This window comes from Pleurodeles waltl, chromosome 12, assembly GCF_031143425.1.
Source record: "Pleurodeles waltl isolate 20211129_DDA chromosome 12, aPleWal1.hap1.20221129, whole genome shotgun sequence".
Lineage (NCBI taxonomy): Eukaryota > Metazoa > Chordata > Amphibia > Caudata > Salamandridae > Pleurodeles > Pleurodeles waltl.
The window spans coordinates 678,038,569-678,061,506 of record NC_090451.1 but is presented as its reverse complement, the minus strand read 5'-3'; the positions used below and the strand labels follow the sequence as shown (position 1 = coordinate 678,061,506).

At 45.8% G+C, this 22,938-nt stretch overlaps 1 protein-coding gene across 1 annotated transcript in view; it reads right to left on the bottom strand.

Annotated features, from left to right (window-relative positions):
- Nucleotides 1-12,881, bottom strand: part of LOC138267241 (extracellular calcium-sensing receptor-like) — a 60,199-nt gene extending 47,318 nt beyond the window's left edge. Inside the window, exon 1 of the mRNA XM_069216097.1 lies at nucleotides 12,770-12,881. Coding sequence (XP_069072198.1) covers nucleotides 12,770-12,881 — 112 coding nt within the window. The remainder of the gene's footprint in view (nucleotides 1-12,769) is intronic.
- Nucleotides 12,882-22,938: the final 10,057 nt, after the last annotated feature.

Below are 22,938 nucleotides of genomic sequence, written 5' to 3'. Positions count from 1 at the left end.
TCAGTGAGGAGGCCCTTGACCTCCTCCGGTCCCTCACTGTTGGGCAGTCTACCATTTTGAATGCCATCCAGGGTGTAGAAAGGCAGTTGCAACAAACAAATGCATTCCTGGAGGGCATTCATTCTGGTCAGGCAGCCCTTCAGCGAGCTTTTCAGACTCTGGCCTCAGCACTGATGGCAGCTATTGTCCCTGTCTCTAGCCTCCCCCCTCCAACTTCCTCCACCCAGACCCAATCCCCTGGACCTCAGTCTATCCCAAGGACACCTTCAGACCAGCATGCACACATGTCAACCCACGAGGGAAGCTCTGGCAAACATAAGCACTGCACATCCCACAGGCACTTACGCAAGCATCACACACATGCAGACACACCAACATCCACTGCTTCCACTGTGTCCCCCTCCTCCTCGTCTCCCTCCTCCCTCCCAGTCTCGTCTCCACTCACACCTGCATGCACTACATTTACAGCCACTACTTCCATCAGCAGCACACCCACCACCACACCCTGCTCACGTGCAGTCACCACCACCACTACCATTCACACGTCCCCTGTGTCCTCTACCCGTGTGTCTGTGACGCCCCCTCCGAAGGTACACAAACGCAGCCACACACCCACCCAACAGCCATCCACCTCACGACAGCCTCCAGCGCATGCACCTTCACCCAAAGTCACCAAACGAACACCTCCTACAACCACAACCTCTTCCTCTACTCCCAAACCCCCTCCAGCTACCCGTCCCAGTGTTCCCAAAAACTTTTCCTGTCAACCCTTGACCACTTTACCTCAACTCCCCCACCCCGTCAGGCTCCTAGACCCCGATCCTCCAGGTCCCAACCTAGCACCTCAGCCACAACATCTCCGGGACCAGTGGTGCCTCTAGTCACCGGAATCTGTAGTGCACTGAGCAGCAGGGCACCCAGTGTGGCACGGAGCCACAGCACGGACAGTCCCCCACCTGTCAAGCATCAAAAGTTGGCCAGTGCCCGGCGGGAGAGGGGGAAGACTCCAGCCACCAAGGCCGCTCCCAGCGGTACCGGTGGGAGTTTGGAGTCAGCTGCAACACCTTCCAAGGTGGGGAAGGGACACAAGAAACTCAGCAAGTCTGGGAAGAGCAGCACGGAGGAGAAGACCGCCATCATGCCCGCTGCCCAGGAGGCCGCCGCCATCCTCCCCGCTGCCCAGGAGGCCACCGCCATCATCCCCGCTTCCCAGGAGGCCACCGCCAGCACCAGCCCTGCTGCCCAGGAGGCCACTGCCAGCACCAGCCCTGCTGCCCAGGAGGCCACCGCCAGCACCAGCCTTGCTACCCAGGAGGCCACCGCCAGCACCAGCCCTGCTGCCCAGGAGGCCACCGCCATCATCCCCGCTGCCCAGGAGGCCACCGCCATCATCCCCGCTGCCCAGGAGGCCACCGCCAGCACCAGCCCTGCTGCCCAGGAGGCCACCGCCATCATCCCCGCTGTCCAGGAGGCCACCGCCATCTTCCCTGCTGCCCAGGAGGTCACCGCCATCATCCCCGCTGCCCAGGACAGGACCACCAGCACCAGCCCCGCTGGGCCATAAAGGACCACCAGCCCCGCTGGGCCATAAAGGACCGCCAGCATCAGCCCTGCTGGGCCATAAAGGACCGCCAGCACCAGCCCCGCTGGGCCATAAAGGACCGCCAGCACCAGCCCCGCTGGGCCATAAAGGACCACCAGCCCCGCTGGGCCAGACAGGACCGCCAGCAGCTGAGTCACTGCCAAGGACACCACCGCCACAAGCACCGCTGAACAGGACACCGCCGCCACAAGAACCGCTGCCAAGGACACCGCCGCCACAAGCACTGCTGACAAGGACACCGCTGCCACAAGCACCGCTGAACAGGACACCGCCGCCACAAGCACCGCTGCCAAGGACACCGCCGCCACAAGCACCGCTGAACAGGACACTGCCACAACAAGCACCGCTGGCCCATGAGCGCCAAGGGCACTGACGCTACTGAGTCCGTCACGAGCAGGATGAAGCACTCTGGGCACAAGGCCCCCTACAGAACCAGTGGAGAGATACATCCACAACCTCAGTCCTTGGCAGGATGAAGCACTCTGGGCACAAGGCCCCCTCCAGAACCAGTGGAGAGATACATCCACTACCTCAGTCTTTGGCAGGATTAAGCACTCTGGGCACAAGGCCCCCTCCAGAACCAGTGGAGAGATACATCCACTACCTCAGTCCTTGGCAGGATGAAGCACTCTGGGCACAAGGCCCCCTCCAGAACCAGTGGAGAAATACATCCACTACCTCAGTCCTTGGCAGGATGAAGCACTCTGGGCACAAGGCCCCCTCCAGAACCAGTGGAGAAAGGCATCCACTACCTCAGTCCTTGGCAGGATGAAGCACTCTGGGCACAAGGCCCCCTCCAGAACCAGTGGAGAAAGGCATCCACTTGAGAGACTGTGGCTTTGCACTCCCCAGGATTGAACAGTGGGTAAACCACCCACTGTAGAGACTTGAGAGGCTGTGGCTTTGCACTCCCCAGGATATGGCAGTGGGCAAACCACCCACTGTAGAGACTGGAGAGACTGTGGCTTTGCACTCCCCAGGATATGGCAGCGGGCAAACTACCCACTGTAGAGACTTGTGAGACTGTGGCTTTGCACTCCCCAGGATATGGCAGTGGGCAAACCACCCACTGTAGAGACTAGAGAGACTGTGGCTTTGCACTCCCCAGGATTGTACAGTGGGCATGTGGCTCCCTCTTGGATTTTGCATTGTGCACTCAACCGGCTGAGGTGCCCCCCATTTCCCTTTCCCTCCTCCCTGAGGTGCCTGTTTTATTGCTATCAGATGCCCCTGCAGTGTTCTCTCCGTTTTGATCGGTATTGAGTGTGGGCCTCGCCCATGCCGTGTGGGCCCAGTGTTCCACGGACTTCAATGGAGCAATACCTGGACTACTATTCTTGGTGTATATATTTGTTAATAGTGTATATATATTTTTGCGTACTGGATTTTAATATATTACAATGGTTACACTCACTTGCTTTTGTCTTTGCATTCTTCCGGGGGGTTTGGGGGCTCTAACTGTAATCTATTATGCTGTATTAGTGTGTGTGTTGTAGTGGGTGAGGGTGGGGTGGGGGTGTTGCGTATCTGTGTCCCTGTTTTTTCCCTCCCCCCCTCCCCTGTGTCGTAGGTGCAGTACTCACCGTGGTCTTCGCCGCCGGCGTTCGTGCTCCTGGTAGAGTAGCAAGAAGATAAGGGCTGGCAGGATCTGGAGCTCGGGTTCCATGGCATCCGGATTCCTCGGCAGCAGTCCTCTTTCGTGTGGGAATAGTAATTAACCAATATAAATGTCATCTGTGGAATGTAAAAGCATTGTTGCGGCACTATGTGGGTGGGTCAGTATTCAGAAAGGCGAAAGCGGAAACGTCTACTGGCAATAAAGGATTACTGAAATGTTATCCCGTGGGGGCTCCCTGCCTGTGCTGTCAAGCAAGACCTGAAAATGATAGATGCCTCTCACACATAGAATAGTATCTACTCAACAATATTAAATCGTACAGTTTGGTACCATTTGGAGTATTAGTAATACCCAATAATTACAACTTTAGCCCGTCACCTTCCAGAGTCCAGTGTGAGACCTTCTCACTCCTCACTCGATGCCACTGTCCTTTGACTCAGTAGTGTTGTTCTTCCTGCTCTTACCGTCCAGAACCACTTAATTACTTCTACCTTTCTTTCTAGCTTAGAAGGTGTGAAAAAGGCCACATAGTGCCCAACTTCAGCCGTCAGATTTCTTGCACCCCAGCTAGAACTCTAATACAGTTTTTCTCATTTTTGTGAAACACGTCTCAGTACCTCCCAAACATTTGAGTCAAGTTTGACCATCCAGTTAAGTGAGACTTTGCTCCTAGTATCCTGCCTCTCATGAGACCCATCGTAGGATGGACTGTCTGGTGATTATTATTGGGATAAAAGAGCCAAGCATGGCTTGGTGAAGCTCCGCTTTTTAACTCGTTAATTCAACTGGAATCAGCAGCAGGTGCCTTATCCCTTTGCTGTTTTATTCTGCATCAGGGCATTGTTCGGGTGACGAGGGACACCCACGAAGTAGTCCCATCCTGAGCCGGGGTAGGCTACTGCCACCTTGGTCCAGTCCGTGGAGAGATTGGTAGCGGTGGCAGTGATCTGAAACTTAAGCGCTCGGTCTGCTTTCCTGACGCCCTATATTGACACTGTCTGCTGTCTTTTCCTGGCCAAAAGTTCCATCCAGCCCCCAGAACAGGAATCCCTTGACTTGATCCGTGGGAAATGTACAAATGATATGTGTGTGCCTTTGTGGTCTGTGATGCCAAAATTAGTTGTTGAACGTTTGGGTCCATTTGTATCCTGTCGAGTAGTCTCCTTTAGGAAGGCTGACTACCTTCATGTTGAATGTACGAGCCAGCATGTATTACTTTTCAGGTCTCCCTCCCTGAAACCTGCTCTACCTGGTGGGAGGAAAAGGCCAGGACTGCTTCTACTATTTCTAATTTAATGTGGTAATTTTCCATTAGGTAAGCAATGACATTTCGGACTGATTCTACATTGGTTTTGTGGAATGCATTAAGACTGAGTCCTGCATTTTGTCACGTTCTGAGGCTAGCAGAAGTTATTTTTACTCCAAGAAACTTATTCCAGGTAGAAAGGAAACAGCTAGAATCTTTACCAGTGACCCGATGGTGCATGTTCAACTCCAGGCGAGAACAACATCAAAGGTAGAGGTGTGAGTCAGGATCAAAATTGCATGGTCTGTTTCTTGGATATTGGTTTAACTGAACTGGGATTTTGGAAACAGGTCTGGCTTGCTCTCAGATGGAGGCATACAAAAAAGTGACGGATGAATGCTTACATGAATCTCAGCCACTATTAATCATTTAGAACTAAATCGCAGTCCATCTTTATTTTGCTCACCATGCCACCTCGGTTTGGATACAGCCATACACAAATCAGCGTTGACCCTGCTCCAATGGGAACAGTTCGGCACGAATTGCCAGGCCAGGTCACCTGTGATTAGGAACACAAATCAAAGGGCAGGACAGTGAAAGATTTTGCAAAACCTGTATGTCTGGCCAATTCATAAGTTAGGAGGTCAAACCAGGCCACCCCTTGCGTCATTTGTGAATATTTCAATATTTTTTGCCTTTTTTAAATAAAAACACATTTGTAAACAATTGCCTGAAAACTATTATCATGAGAAACACATTTATTCAGGAGTGCACTGCAGACCGCGTTCAGACAAGGTACTTAGTGCACTGGCGATGCTGTACCCATCAGCGAGAACCAGGGATATCTGCCCTGCCACTTACCTGTGGAGACAATTACCTACTTCAGTGAGCCAGAAAGCGCGTTATTACTGATCCTTTTCCTGCGAGGGAGACAATTACAAGCACAAATAATGCTATCGTGGTGGAGATCCACGCAAATATACCTACGTCATTTAAAGTCCTTCACGAACCATGACAGCCCCCTTATCCCTCTCTACCCTGGTTGCTTAATGAAGGCTAGCACTGGGCCATTTGTGAGCAGCACACCACCAGATGTTGAAACCACCACTTGTACTTCTCTGTCTGCATAAACACCAGCTTGATGTCAGTATCCTACTGCATACACTCATCACTGGCCGACAGTGGGTCTTTCTTTGAGAAGTTAGACTCCAGGCGAACTGATATATAAGAGGAGATGACGTCTATGCCAGTGGATCTGGCATCCTTCCAATTCTAGGGCTTACTTGAAGAGCTCGAGAAAACGTGTTTGGATTATTTTGAACCTCATGCCCAAGCTATTGGAAATAAGCTTTGAGAAGCTACGTGGATTCCAACAGGCACACTGCGTCCACCTGACTGCACGGCAACCAACCTCGCCCTACTTTATCCTGACCCCCACACCACCGGCATGTTGTTATTTTGTGTTAGTCAATTTGCTGAGTGAGGTGTTACCTATATTGCTGTCCTGTGCTAGGAAACTGCCAGAGTAGAAATTGCCAAGCAGTCCAAATGTAGAGCATAAAGCCAGATTGTTGTTGCCAGTAGAACGTTGGTGGCTTCAAGGGGAAAGGAATGGTAATCCATAATCGAGGCCCCTTTCCTGTAGAGGTTGTGCCCCCGGTACTTTAGAACAGGTTCGCTTCCTAAGAAAGAAACAATAGGGCATAGTGTGCAAACATTTATTGCAGGTAAGGAGGACCAGGCTTATGATCGGTCGTGCGCACCACGCAAAGGTTTAATGACCCTCTTAATCACTGACATCCGATGCGCTGAATCCAGAGCGGAAGAAGCAGATGATCAGCGAGCCCATAGCAAGACTAATCTGGAGCGGCATTTTAAATTTGTTGTAAATAATTTAAAACATATTAAGACCCCACCCTAAGAATAAAGAGTTAGAATAGTTCTGCTGACTTAAAATAGTAGACTGGACACCTTGCTGCCACACTGGGTTTGGAAGGCAGGAGAGGCCGGAGTATTTTCAGCAGGATAGGGGGCTGTCAACATGTTAGCACGGGTAATTAAAGACAGTTTCTTATTCAGGTGGAATCCTAGATTCCGAACAGGTTCTACCAAGGAAGGGACAGCATCATTTAATATCGTCTAGAAGTCCGAAGATGGAGCTTGGGTCAGGCTTCTATTCTTACAGCACAATATTTCTGGTTTGCATTAAATGTAAGTGAATTTTGCGACAGCCAAATGGTAACATCTCTCATGCATTGGTGGAACACACCGAAAGAGTGAGGCACTGCGTAATCAATTGAAACAATGGAGCATTATCTGCATAGTTCATGGAATCCACTCCAGCTGATCAGCCTAGCCAAGGTACCACTGCGCAGATTAAAATGATCAGGCCTTAAAAGGTGTGAGTTAAAAGGTGGAAGAGATAGCGCCTGTTGTCTGCCCTTCAGATAAGACATACACCATTTCAAGGCAGGTGCTCCAATGCCCACAGATTCATTTTAGAAAGCCAGGTGAGATTAGAAAGTACTGCAGGTCTCTGTTGCATTGGCAGAGCGAAACACAGATTGGATTTAGTCCAGAGTTGAATAATTCCTGAGATCTTGCTGTTGACATATTTTCCCAACATTTTAACAGAAACAGTCCCTAGTGATATCGGGCAAAAGTTACTCAAAACAGATGGATTCTCACAAGGCTTTTTCAGTGAAGGAACTACCAGTGCCCTTTTCCAATCCTCTATCACCTTTGCTTCAAATATCGACCTGATACGGATGTCCATCAGAAAGGTTTCTTTCCAAATCCTAGAAGGGCTTCGATCCAGCGGCGGCCCTGAGGTGATAGTGTTGGAAAGTTTCATAAATGCTTCAGGATTTAGAAGCACCATATCGGCATGGATGAAATGTGAGTGCAGTGCCATTTGCTAATTTTCTACTGGTCCTTAGACATTCTACGATTGACAGTTTCAATCAATGCTTAATTTGTGCTTGTTGTTTCCGGTGCTGAGCACCGGCACTTATTTTTGAGGGCCGGCGCTTATTCTACTGCCTCAACCATTTGCTGCGAGCAAAAGACACGTTTGGGAAAGACGGAGGAAGAGAAAAACGAAAAAGCGTCATAATGAGGGAAAGCTGCAGGAGTGAGCTGAAGGGGCAGGGAGCAGCTTTAAATGGATTGAAGAGGTCCGAGGTGGCTTCGCGATTATGCCGCCTGAGTATTCCGTGTTCGCACATTTAATTGCAGCTGCCGTGTGTTAAAGAGGAGCCCCAGCACTTTCTTATTTACAAATTAAACACTGGTTTCAATACATATGTTACTGCCACACATTTAAAGATTTTTCTTTGAAAAAATAAAACGTTTTTCACAAAAGTTGCTATAAGCGATCAAATGTGTCTAATTCACAGTGAAGTAAATAAGGAACGGACCATAGCAGATGCCTCTTTAAAACGGTTTTGTGCACATAACATTTTAGTAGAGAAGGATTTCCTTTAATGGATTACACCAGTTTGTACATGATTCGAGGGCAGCTTTTTTATATGCTATTTGTATTGGATTGACGTCATGACAACAACAACAAAAACCACACACTTCAAGCTTTGTCCCTTCTCCAGTCTCACCTCGCAAATCTACAAGAAAACTCACCTGCATACTTTTACCATCTACACATGTTAAAAATGTCAAATTTGTACCAGTGATATCATAATATGGAGCCTTTCAGTTCCATCACCTGCATTAAGCAAATAGTCCCACCATCTGTCCCAGATCTTTGCGTACCTTTGGGAATGGCCTCACATTCTTTAAACTAGTTGTTCAGTTTTACCACAGTAGTACATGCCCCTTGTCCACTCTCCAATTGTAGGGGCCATTTCTGAGTGCCCATGTCTAGTGGATCCCTCTTGGCTAATACCACATGGACCTTCTTATTCATCCACGTAGCCAAGTAGCATCATTTTGGGATCCAAACTCACATTTCTTGCCAATTACCTCTCACGGTATGTGTGCTATAGGCTTCCAATTTTGTGCTGTTGCTGTGCATTCCAATATTACATGAATATACATGCCCTTATATGTGTTGCATCTCAGGCATTGGGAATTTGGTGCACAGCCCATCTTCCAAAGATTCATTGGATAATTGTAAAACCTTTTGAAGTATCTAAACTGTAAAAGATGGCGTCGAGAGGATATTGCCAAAGTTGTATCCACCATCTTGGCTTCAGTCTATAGTGACAAATCTTTCTCTAAATTTGCTTTCAGATCTATGACTTGCAAGGCTTGAGTCAAATGATCCCTCATCTGGACATCTCCAGGCCAGCCGGAGCCCTCTTCTGGGGCCCAGTCAGAGCTTCTTATTTCGTGAAGGCATGGAAGACCTCTCCTGTGCCCACTCACAACTTCTTTAAACAGGCAAGCAGGGAAGCCCTCCTCTGGCCTGCAGCTCCCTCTTCTTGGCACTTTGTGGCACATTTCATGGAAACTAGGTACCTGGGTCCTCACCCTTGGTCCACCAGAGCACTACTTACTAATTTGTTCATACCGAGTGACAAAGAGGGACATTTTGGAGAATGTATCCGGCCTCCTGAAGCCCCAAATGGGAATGAAGCATCAAATGAGACCTCGCTGGGACTTCTAGGGCAGGTCAGCATTCAAAAGACTGTAACATGAAGAAAATGTAATGTTTTGTTTTGTATTGTTTATTTGTGTTAAGACTATACCATCACCAGCGATGTTGGCATGGCACATTTTGCACCACATGTAGGATTGGTAAATGACCCCTAATCTTAATTGCACTGAGGCCTAATTGTAGCATATAGGCATGATCAGTATCAGGGCATCTGAGAATTTTGAAGGTAGGCATAGGGCAGGTTAGAGGACCAGCTATGCCCGGAAGGCAGTATATGAAATCTTGTGTGGAGTAAGACAGGGCATAAATGTTGCAGAGTAGTGTGGTTGAGGGAAAATGTTATTCCTCACAAAGTAGGGAATGGGTCAATATGGCATTCATGTAGGCCTTACATTAGATGTTTAGGGTTTACCCAGAGCTGTACAGGCAAGTAGGTAACATTGTGGTGACCTTGGATATATGTGATCATTGTGTGCAGACATCCAACACACACCATAAAATCAGTGTTCGAGGACTTGTAGCCAACCAAAGGTGTGGAAAATAACCATAATTTCATGATTTTACAACACAGATTCCTCCAGGTGACACAAGTATGAATTCCTTGTTTGCAGTCATTGTAAGAAAGGTGTGGATGCTGTGCTGCAATCATTTGACTATCCCTGTTTTTCATATTGTGATCAGAGAGAGTATGTGTACAGTGTTCTTGATAACTTAGCCAACACCTTCTTGACACTTGTTTGTAGATCCTAACTGAAAAAAATGGCTCTGGGATCTGGTCCTGTATGTGCAAATGCCAAATAATATTCATCATCTCCTCTTGCAGATGAAACTGTGCAGAAAGGAGTGATCAAAAACTGCTCTTGCAGTTGAAACCTTATAGAAAGATTCAGGTGCAGATGTGAGCCCTTCAAGTCACTAGAGCTTCATCATGGAGGGTCATGATGGGGATTTACATGTCCCTGCCCTAGAGAGGTAAGCAAATTTGGGGGCTTGGATTCAACCGTCCACCTGCAGCTTGAGGACATAGCTGGCCCTGACCCTGCATCTTTGCAGGCTCTAGACAAAATGCCATCTGTGCTGCAGGACATAAGACAGAGTATGACCACCACATAAGGGCACACAGGATAATTAAAAGCATTTTGGTTTGTGGCATTCACAGAATCAAAAACATTTTTTTTAAATGTCTCTACAAGTAAGTTAAGCTGGTAGTATAAAACACTAGTTGCATCCTGCTACAATCCCCATTTAATATATGCAACCATATTCGACCAGAATATCAGCTACAGAATATTGTGGTTCCATAATACTGTGGCAAAAATATTGAGCAAAATATTGTGAAGATGAGTTCATCTAGGTAAGCATGGGCAGGGCCACTGGAATTATGCAGCAAGTTTAACTAAATGATGCAGAAAAAAAGTCAAATTATGCAACCTAATGTTGACCAATTGGTAATGGTATTCTTTCATAATTTTCTCATTTTAAAATTGTTAACACTGGACAAACATTTCACATACATTCATAAACAACTGAAAGATGACCAGTCATTCTTTGCATTGGGCCTTCCACAGCACATCAACACAGGTAGCTGTGATTTTAGTAACTTTTGATACTTTTGCACTAGGAACTATTAAAATCTGCAGATGATAAAGCAAATGGTGGATTATATGGCATCCATAATTATGAAAAACATGAAGTTGTTGCAGATTTGCATTATTCAAGTAGCCCTAAGCATATGTTTACTATACTTAACTACACATATAAGTACCTTGATAACATATATATCATAAAGGTACATAGATGTGGGGTTAATAATCGTAAATCTATACTTACAAATATCAATTTACCTTCCTGATATTATAATCCTTAATATTTAAAGTGGATGACCCAATAAACTTTGTGTGACATGAATAGTGTGTCAAGAATATTGTGACTACAAAAACATCATAGATTAGCATATCAAACACAATAATATTTTTTTATTTAATTGCAGTTTGAAGAATTTAATTTATTTGAAATTGTCGCTACAAAAAAGTGGTAATAAATATAATTTTTATTTATTTAGCATGCACTGCTCTGCTTATTATTTTAATTTTATGTGTTAGTAGTATTGGTTTAATTGTTAGAATGTTGTCATTACTTTGGTAAATTTAAATGGGTATGTTTTGAATTCTAATTCTAATTCATAGTGTAGTAGTGGGTTGTTGGATTGTAAGGGAAATATGGTGGGGCATTATCATTTAGTTTTTAATGTTATTCAATTGCTAATGTAAGTTTAATATTTAGTTGCTTATTAATTATGTAAATCTATTACTTTAATATTTGTTTCCTTATTTATTAAAGTATAATGTGTGACTTTTTGTTTAATTTGTTTGTGGTGCAATTGGTAATTTAGATATTAGCAGCTGGTTGTTGGACTTGTTAGGACATAGGGTGGAAAGTTAATTAAATTATATATTTCATTAAATGTAAATTAATTTGTAATTGTCTTTTTGATATTTCATTGACTGTTTTTTAAAAGGTATCAATTGATTGTTATTTTAAATATTTAACAATACATTTAGATTTTTAATGTAATTTTCTACTATATAGTTAGTCATTTATATTACTCCAGTATTGGAACTTTCTTAGATTCACATGCTTGAATCATTCCCCGTCGTTGAGATGGGAGCCCGAGGTACAATTACACAAGTAGTGTTGAAACATATTAATACAAGGGCCCTAGGCCTCTTCAATTTAAAAGTCTATCATAGTCATTTTAAGAAAAATGGACCAAACTTGGGCATCCACCAATCAGATGACACCACCCTCTAGAATCCTCCTGAGAGAAGCTCCAGCACCTCAGATTTTCTACCGCACGTCGTGCTAGGGTGTCTCCTTAGAGCTCTGCTCTTTCTTCATACCTTTGGATTACCTTGAAGCCATTTTTTCTCTGCAAACCTTGTTTTGATTGATTGGGGTTAACACCTACAACATGTCTGACAAGGAGAAAAAGGGTTTATTCAGAAACTGCAAAACTTGTGGTAAGAAACAACTACATTCTGAAGACTCTCATCAGGATTGCATATACTGCCTCTATCCAGAACACTCAGCCAAGGACTGTAAGGTTTGTCATACCTTTCCCTCTAAAACTCTTAAGGATAGAGAAGGCAGATTATTAATTTGGCTGCAGAAACTAAAGTACAGAGATAATCCAGTCTCTGACTCTGATAGTGATGACTCTTCAACATCCAAAAAGTCATCAAAAAGGGCGAGATCAGACACAAGATCTCCTTCCCAACAATCATGAAAAGCTCACAAAAGACTGCATCAGGGTCTTACAAGGGCCGCAGCCCCTTTACTTCACCTCATAAATCTTCCAGGAAAGGGGAGAGAGGTCATGCCAGCAGTACTGAAAGGCATAAGAAATCATCCTCTGTACCACCATCTGTGCCGTTCAAAAGGCCTTCATCTACTTCAGAAGCTAAAAATGTAATGTCGAAAGTGGACTCATCGTCGACAGACCGTCGGTGAGTGTCTTCCCACCGTCGACTATGACTTCCACTGTTCCACCGTCGACGACAGTTATGACAATGACATAATCGTCGACGAGTGCCCCACCGTTGACGAGAGCAGCGTCGACGATGTCATAGTCGACAAAGATCTACACTTCATTATCGTCGACGACGGTAACAATGCTATCTGGTTTACCATCGTCGACGGCTTCATTGACGGTAGACTCTTCGGTAAGGCTGTCGATGATCAAGATCTCCAAGCATTCGTCGACGGCGACTCCACCATTGAAGAAGACTATGGGGGTCATTCCGACCCCGGCGGGCGCCGCCCGCCGTGCGGAAACCGCCCAAACACCGCCCCGCGGTCAGATGACCGCGGGGGACATTCCGACTTTCCCGCTGGGCCGGCGGGCGATCTGCAAAAGATCGCCCGCCGGCCCAGTGGGAAAGCCCCAGCAAAGATGAAGCTGGCTCCGAATGGAGCCGGCGGATTTGCTGCGGTGCGACGGGTGCAGTGGCACCCATCGCGATTTTCAGTGTCTGCCAAGCAGACACTGAAAATCTTTATGGGGCCCTGTTAGGGGGCCCCTGCACTGCCCATGCCAGTGGCATGGGCAGTGCAGGGGCCCCCAGGGGCCCCACGACACCCGTTCCCGCCAGCCTTTTCCTGGCGGTGTAAACCGCCAGGAACAGGCTGGCGGGAAGGGGGTCGGAATCCCCATGGCGGCGCTGCTTGCAGCGCCGCCATGGAGGATTCCTTTGGCCAGGGGAAAACCGGCGGGAAACCGCCGGTTCCCCTTTTCTGACCGCGGCTTTACCGCCGCGATCAGAATTGGCCAGGAAGCACCGCCAGCCTGTTGGCGGTGCTTCCACGGTCCCCGGCCCTGGCGGTCATGGACCGCCAGGGTCGGAATGACCCCCTATATCTGCGCCGTCGACTACACCGTTGACGAGGGAAAAACAACATAAAAAACAAGAAAGACTTACCCCAAAGCACACCTCACTTAGTAAGGTGACCCCTCTCATACCAGTTCACTTGTTAGAGGGAGATGAAGAGTCGGATGACGAGGGTCCATTTGGAACAGCCCATAGCCCCTCTCAATTGAACGTCAAATATCAGGACGAAGACAAATTTGAGGAAACTTATGACCCTTAGCACTATGGAGGAGATCAACAATGTCAGGAAGGGGCATACATTCCAACTTCGCTGCTATCTGACCTCTGGGCAATGTTGGCTGATTACAGTATGCGTTTTCCTCCTCAAGGGGAGCAACCTCCGCCGTCACCCGTCTCTGGGTTACAACTCCACGTCAGAGACCGACCTCATTGCCACTAACAAATGTGACCACGCCGGATATGACTTTACCTCAGGACATTGACATGTCAGAAGGGGATCAGGAAGAAGGGGAGCTCCTTGACACTCATTTGGAGTGGGATGAATACATTATTTCTGCTCCTCCTTCTCCTTCACAGTCAAAGGTAGAATCCCTTCCAGACAACATCGGGGGATTTCATAATCTCCTGGAGAGAGCAGCTAAACGTTTCGCCTTGCCAATGCCGTCCAAGCAAACAGATTGCTTCCTATATGATTTTAAAGAGCCGTTCCAGAAATCTGTGCGCTCTATTCCACTGGACAGCTACTTATGGGAAGAAGGGTTAAAAGTCATGCACAACCCTGCTACTGTCACAGCAGTACTGCCACGACTGGATAAAAAATACAAGGCACCAGACGAAGCCCTAGCATGTCTAATTGGTCATCCTCATCCGGACTCGGTGGTGGCCCAGGCGGCACAGAGGAAGTCCAAGAATCCATCTGCCCCGTTTTCTGCGCCTCCAAACAAAGAAGGTAGACGGCTAGACAATATTGGAAAGAGGTTTTCTTCGATGGCTAGCCTAGTGATAAGAGCGGCTAACTACCTAGCGGTGTTAGCCAGGTATGATAGGCAGCTCTGGGAAGACATCGTCCCGCATATTGACCAGTTGCCAGAGGATGGAAGATAGGAGGCAAGGAAGACGTTGCAGGAAGGTCAGCACACTTCAGATGAGCTCATAGACTGTGCAATGAACATAGCCACGACTGCATGTCGCCAGCTCGCAGGTGCGGCTGTACTTAGGAGACAAGGCTGGCTAAAGGCTACATAATTCCGGCCTGAGGTACAGAATAAGATTTTAGACCTACCTTTCGATGGCCAAGCATTATTTGGTAGACATATTGATGAGGCCTTACAATCTATCAAATCCGACACGGATACAGCAAGATCGTTAGGGACTCTCCAGTTTCGGAAGCCTTCCTTTCGAGCTAGAGGATGTGGACTGCCTTTATATAGAGGAGGCTATCAGCAACATAGATACTCAACCTATCCTTCCTCCTCTCAGCAGTTTCATCAATACTACCCACAAAGACAACCACCACAAGCAGCTTATGGTAGATCTGGCACTAGAGGACGCTCAACCCACCCTGCTAAGGGCTCGGGTCGTAGAGCCTGATACATCCAAGGCGCCAGCTACATCCAACTTTCCTCCTCTGGTTCTAGGCGGAAGGATATCCCTGTTCCTCAAGATTGGCAAGTCATCACATCAGACAAGTGGGTCCTCCAATTAGTGAAACAGGGCCACACTCTGGAATTTATCCAACTACCTCCCTCCAGTCCTCCTTGCAGGACTCCATCAAGGTATCCAGAACAACTTAAGAGGGAGATCAGCAAGATGCTCCTCAAAGTAGCTATAGAGAAAATACCTCTGGCACAGCGAGGGAGGAGTTTTTATTCCAGGTTCTTTCTCATTCGCAAGAAGTGGAAAGACTGGAGGCTGATCCTCGACCTAAGAGAATTAAACATCTACTTAAGAAAGCAGTTGTTCCGCATGATAAGCCTACAGGATGTCCTCCTGCGACTGAACCAGGGAGATTTCATGTCTACACTAGACCTAAAAGACGCATATTTCCACATTCCCATCCACCCTACCCACAGACAGTACCTGAGATTCATGGTAGCCGGAAGCCATTTTCAATTTCGTGTCCTCCCTTTTGGCCTAAAGTCAGCTCCAAGGATATTTACCAAATGCCTAGCGCCAATCGCAGCTTTCCTCACGAGGAGAAAACACCAGATATTTCCATATCTCGATGATTGGCTGATAAAAGCAAACACCTGCGCAGGAGCGCACAGATCAACAAGAAGGGGCGTTTTCATACTCAGAAGTTTAGGCCTCACCATCAACTGGGAGGAGTCCAAACCTCTACCAGCAAGCAGTATCACCTTTTTAGGGGCGAACCTGGACACACAATCCACCATGGCGTGTCCCACAGTAGAGAGACAACAGAAGTTACTGACTCTAGCAAAGTCAATACAGGGAAGAAACTCTATTTCAGTTCGCCTTTTCAAATCCTTGTTGGGCATGATGTCATCATGCATACCTCTGGTTCCCCTCTGCAGACTAAAAATGCGACCACTTCGGAAGCAACTCAATCTTCAATGGCTCCAGGTTTCTGGAAGCTTCGAAGATCGGATAAGCATAACCCCAGCAATAGTCAAAGCTCTGACATGGTGGTCTCAAAAGCATCATCTGTCTGTCGGCCTTTCCTTTCTACATCGTCCAGCTCCGTGGACTATCACTACAGACGCCTCTCTGGAGGGCTGGGGAGCCGTTTTGCAAGATCTTAAAGTAAGTGGCAAGTGGCCACTAGAGTTGAGGGCGATGGACATCAACCTGCTAGAGCTCAGAGCAGTTTATCTTTCTTTGCAGGCTTTTCTTCCGAAGATAGTGGGGTCAGACGTAGTAATAAGAACAGCGAACACCACTACGATGCATTACCTCAAGAAACAAGGAGGCACGAGGTCTCTCACCCTCTCCAGGGAAGATGGAAAAATTTGGAATTGGGCCTCGCAGCAAGGCATCAGACTCACAGCGGTGCATCTGTTGGGGATAGAGAACAAGATAGCAGACTCACTCAGCAGACAAAGATCAAGCTGCCACGAATGGGAGCTGGACCAGTCCACAGTGGATTACATCTTTTCCCAGTGGGGAACGCCCAGAATCGACCTGTTCGCCAGCAAATGGAACGCCAAATGCCAGTACTTCGCAAGCTGGCATCTCCAAAAGGGATCTTGGGGGAATGCGTTTTCCATAGCTTGGTCAGGCATCTTTGCTTACGCCTTTCCTCCAATTCCACTGATCCCAAGAGTCCTCACAAAGATGAAAAAGGAGCTGTGCGCCCTAATATTGATAGCTCCGTACTGGCCTCGCCAACACTGGTTCGCAGAGCTTCTTCTTCTATTAATCAAGCCTCACATTCCGCTGAAACCGTCTCTGCACTTACTAACAATGAACAAAGGGCAAATATGGCACCCGGATCCTCAGTCGATGCATTTGTCAGCATGGCTCCTGAACACAGGGAGTTCGCACATCTGAATATCCCACAGGAATGTAGGGATATTTTGTCCAGAGCTAGAGCAGATAGCACTAATAAGGCTTATTTTTGCAAATGGAGAACATTTTGTTTCTGGTGCCACCAGCGGCAAATTGATCCACTGTCCTCACCACTGGAACAATTATTGCCTTACTTATTACATTTAGTGCAATCAGGCCTTGTGCATTCATCCATAAAGGTGTATCTTGCGGCAATAGCATCATACAGACGTTCAGACTCTTCACCTTTGCTGTATTCATCTAGAATAATCAAACGGTTTTTGAAAGGACTGTTCAGGGTTTTTCCTCCATTCAGACCTCCTTCTCCCTTGTGGAACCTGAATATTGTTCTAGCACAGTTAATGAAACATCCATTCGAACCGATCCATCGTGCTTCTCTGAAATACCTTTCTTGGAAAGTGGCTTTACTGGTGGCTCTCACATCAGCCAGACGGGTCAGTGAGATACAGGCCCTCTCCATACAGGAGCCGTTCTTGCAGATCAAACAAGACAAATTACTACTTTGCAGGAACCCGCATTTCATACCTAAGGTCCCTTCAGATTTCCACATGAACGAGCCCTTAGTTTTTAAAACCTTTTTTCCACATCCATCTACTCCTGCGGAAAATGCGTTACACTCCTTAGACATTAAGAGATGTGTTAAATTCTACCTGGATAGGACTAAGTCCTTTCGCCGCTCCAATCAATTGTTCGTAGCTTACAGTGCACCCAGATAAGGTCAACTGCTCTCCAAGCAGAGTATAGCCAGATGGATATCCTCAGCCATTCGTTTCTGCCATCAAGCAGCGGACAAACCACTGCATTCACCGGTCCGTGCTCACTCTACACGGGCAGTTTCTTCCTCAGCAGCACTGTTTGCGGGGGTTCCTCTGCAAGACACTTGCAGAGCAGCGACATGGAAAAGCTGCCATACATTTACACAACATTACTGCTTGGAAGCACTATCTCGAGGTAACAGTTGGTCAGGCAGTCCTCAGGAACCTCTTCAGGTGAAGGTGAGCCATCTCTTTCATCCCTCCAGCCTAGATCAGGTATGCACATTGTTTATGTCTTGTTACTTTTGAATATGGATACAATGCTCTTCAAAAAAAAAAAAAGAAGAGAAAAGGGAGAGAAGTAAGGATAGGGCTAGACGAGCTTTTGTTTAGAGTATTGCTTTTTATATGCCCCGGCTGCTTAGGACCTCTCAGTGTCTGAAGAACCACACATGTGGAGGGGAATAATATATCCCCAGCAATGCAATAAATTGACTATGCTGGACACTATTTCTGGTTTCTAAAAGTTTTTGACATTTATGTTTGTTGACACGTATATTTGTGGACACATATGCGTTGTGAATGTACTTATTTATTTGTTGGACACTTACATGTTGATATATGTTATAATATGTAATGTCATGTACATTGTATGAACTTTGAAGCTTTTTCTTTTGTGTACATGTTATCATGTGTTTTATCATTATACGAATATAGTTTGTGGACAGATAAAGTAATCCTCAACCAAGAATTTTGCTTGGAGTTTATTTTCATTCATGTACAAGAAATCGTGTGAGTACCAAACGTAGAATAGCGGGAGGATACTTTCCAACAAGTAGTATTATATAAAAAGATTTAACAAAATAATGATGATGAGAGGCGTGGTATGACTATGTTGCCTGCATAAATAGTACATAAAAATTATAGTGTTGATTAATCCCAACACAGCCACTGATCCGCACCACCTATGACAGGACCAAGTAGGGAGATCTGCCACTTTTTTCAAGCCCTGCTTTCATGCCAGAACATCCTGCTTTTACACCACTATCCCTTGAAAAAGCAGCATGTTTAATGTGGAGGTTACTAGAGCTCTGCAGTGCTTAAAACATGTAGAAGCCAAACATGAACACTACTCCAACATCACCTGCACTTGTATGCATTCTTTGCTTTGCCTTTTGTAGGGCTACATCAAACTGACTCTTTTAAACCTATTCTCAGCACTTATGATAATGTTTTAAAAACAATACCACCCTGCCCGTAGTACTGTTGGTATATCAAATGCTAACCATAAAAATGGTGTTTCGCTTTATTAAAAGTCAATATATTTTATTAGCATATTTTACATATATTTAATTCCATTACACTCAGGTAAACTAACAGCAATTAACATTGTCTATATCATTGTTTTATCCATTTTACCCTTTCACAAAGCCACAGTGCACAATATGAATGAAGGTGAAAAAGCAATTTTAGTTGAGGTAACGGTGGATAGATAGAATTAAGAAGTTCAAGATAAGTGAAATGTTGAATCTACGTGCGACACAAAGAGAAAGTTCCATTGTGTTTTTTGGGTAGGAATTGCAATGCTATGGCACACAAATGTAATAGGATTATATTTTCTATCAGCTGGGGGGAAGATTTTCTGTCAATTGAAGTAAGGCCTGTGCCTCTATCTCACTAAAGTACCACAGTCATTGATTGTAAGAAACTGGGTTATTGATAGCAGCAGGTGAACGCCCTACTCAAACAACAACCTCAATCCTTGTCAGGGTGAACCACTACAGTCATAAATTAACCTCTGGTAGCTTGGCACAAAAGCAGTAAGGGTTACCTTAGAGGCAATGTGTAGTGTAAAGTATTTATGTAGCACACAAAGAGTAATAAAATGCAAACACAACACAAAAAATATTCCAGTACAATGTATCAAAATAGAGAAAATTTCAATAACAAAATGACACCAACACTAACTACATCCAATCAGTAGAACTGGAGTTATGATTTTTTAAATGTTTGTAGTGAAATGTAGCGGCTAAAAGATTAAAGTGTCTACCGTGGGTATCTGGCCACATGAGACTGCGGCAAAGTTAAAAGCTAAGGCCATGATGGAGTGAGTATCAGATTCAAAGGTGGATAAGGCCTGGCCTTTTCTTACCTTTGAACTTTAAAGATTTTCAGTGAAAAATCCCAGGAGAAGGTAGAGTTCAGTGGGGCAAGGCAGCAGGCTATGTCTGAGGAGGCGTTGTCATTGGTGAGCCTCTGAACCTGGTCTCAGTGAAGATGTCGACGCTGGGGGGAAAAACTCAGATTAGGAAAAGCTGGATTTCCAGGCTGTGGAGGTCATCGTCATCAATGATCAATGGAGAGCCTGTAAAAAAACTCCAGCGGGACAAAGCTGCAAGTGATAGCTGAAGGGGGCTCCATGATGTTGGATACTGTCACTGAGAGGTCCTGCTGAACAGAATTTGCCTCTGCAAAACAATGTGGATAGTGCTACCGTGAAGTCAGGATGACCGGTGGTGCACCTTGGGCAGATTGTCTGGCTGGTAGGTCCTAGTCTTCTGTTGGTTCTCCTGGGACTTCTTGGTGAACTTTCTTCTACATCCCAACTTTTAGGGTTAGGCAAGAGCAGTACTTCTAACACCATTTCCAGGCATCCTGGACCTGGATAGCACCACTTCAGGGGTTGGCACTCACTCCAGCAAAGACAAGGTGAAGGGTTAAAGGTCTTTGGAGCAGTTTCCTGTAACTCACACAGTAGGCAAGCCAACTAGCCTTGGAGTCACTTCTGGTGCTCCTGAGTTAAGGAAATAGTCTACTTCCCCTTCAAACAGCAAGGCAGGCCTCAAGCAGATGGGCAGTCCTCTGTGGAACAAGGCAGACCTCAAGCAGCAGGGCAGTCCTTTGGAGTACAAGGCAGTCCTTCTGAAGTCTTCCACAGGTCCAGAAGTGTACTGCAGAGTTGTTCTGATGTCTTATATTTTCACCTGGTGCCAGCCATTGAAGTGAGAGGACATGCCTAGATACTCCCACATCTGTCTCTGGGGTGACAAAAGACTAGTGTAAGGTTCCTTTGTGTGTGCAAGAGGCACACCTTTTGAAATGTAAGTGGGGCAGGGAATGGCTCTGCCCCCCAACCATTAAGGCAGGATGACCCATCCTGCCTATAACCAGTCCTCTTTGTCTCACTGGCAGGAATACACAAGCCCAACAGCAGAGCTATTCACAGTCCAGAAACACTAGCGGCAGGCACCAAATGGTCAGTGCAAGAAAATCCCAACTTTCTAAAAGTTGCTTTTTCAAATTGGTGACTTAAAATCTGCCTTTAGGATGAAAGAGTATTTCACATTACAATTCATTTGAGTCTAATAATGACATTCTGACCTGCTCCCAATCTTAAGTTAGCAATGAATGTAATAAGGTAACCCACAGCTATCCAACCAGATGATAGGCATTACAGTACTGAAAATCAAATGTATACGTTTTTGACTACCAGGACATGTTAACCTTAAAAACAAATGCCTTACTTCTAAAAGCCAATGCACACTGTCCCACGGTCTTTCTGGCTAACATTACATGTGCCTTATATGTAATATAATAAAAAAGAAGGTTTAGACCTGGCAAAAGGTTTATGCTGCCAGGTCAAAAAGACAGTTTGAAAAATGCGCTACAGGCTGCAGTGGCAGTCCAGAGATGACTTAAAGAGGCTACTTTTGTGGGTGGCACAATGAGTGCTGCAGGTTCACTAGTAGCATTTAATTTAGAGGCCATGGGTACATATAGTACCGTTTGCTAGAGACGTACAAGTAAATTAAGTGTGCCAATCAGGTATAGGACATGTTTACCATGTTCAAAAGAGAGAATACAAGCACTTTACCGCTGATTAGCAGTGGTAAAGTGCACATAGTCCTAATGCAAAAAAACGAAATTCCGAAAATAAGAGGGCTGAGGGCAAAAGGTTTGGGCGAAGTCCACATCAAGGATGTCAGGTCTAACATTGGCCCTCTTGGACTGTGTTACACATCATTCTGACCTGTAGCACAGTCTAGCTATGAGCCGATCTATGAGCCGATCCCTGGTCAGATAATATTTCTACTGACAACTACAAATGCCTCATGGTTAAATTTTAAAGACAAAGGAAATTCCACATATTGCAGATCTTGTTTTTATCGTCCAGGCAGATAGTAATCACTGATACCCGAGAGTTGAAAGGAAGTAAAAAAAAAATCTGACCTGATGACTTTGGAAATCAAATTAGTGCATACCTCTGAATTTGCTGCAGATTTTCTTTTAGTTAGTTATTCATATAGTGCGGTTGTACATTGCGACATATTTACACCTTAAGCCCAATTTCTGTTGCAATGAAGTGTTCAATATTTCTTGCAAACTACCCACTACTTTACCATGTTTCCAATGCTACCGACCCTAGGCAATCTTAGATTGACGTTCCCTTTTCTCAGGATCAGAGTAGTTATGCTTTATATCTTAGAATTCATAGCAGAGTCGGTATGAAACTCTCTATTGGCCCCTTGATGTAATGATCAAGCTCATAGATGATTGTTGATAGATCTGATGCCTTGAGTGAGGAAGAAGATGCTGTGACTTTTCCATGGAGCAAGAGACCTAGGAAGAAGTTGGTGTTACAGGAGTTTCTTTTTCTATGAGTGATTTCAAAAATATGCCAAACAAAATTATAATGAAGGTTGAAAGCTTCATTCCAGAACCTACTATACAGTGGCAGGAGGTCTGCATAGGCCAGGAGCTTCCACCCAATTCCAGCCAGCCCTGCGGTGACTGAAGGGGAATCCGCTTTACTCTTGTTGGTAAATATCCATCACCAAGATCCCCAATGTAATATTGACATCAGATAAGGTGGAGAAGTGGGATCCATGCAGTGTTCCCAAGCCAAATAGTCATTTGCCTTACGATTCCATGTCTCAGTGTGGGGTGTACATGTGAGGGGAGACTTTAGATGTCTCCAAGCCCAACAATTGCTGAGGACTATCCCAGAATACCCCTTCTCCATTGGGGGAGGATACATAGAGATCTTTGTAGAGGACACTCCACTGGTCCCTTCTGACAGGCATTAACATTGACTCAGTGCTCTCTACTATTTTCACTCCTTCTGTGAAGGAGCGAAATTAAGTTGCATAAGTTATCACTGGCAGAGTTTTGCTGCCCGCTATAT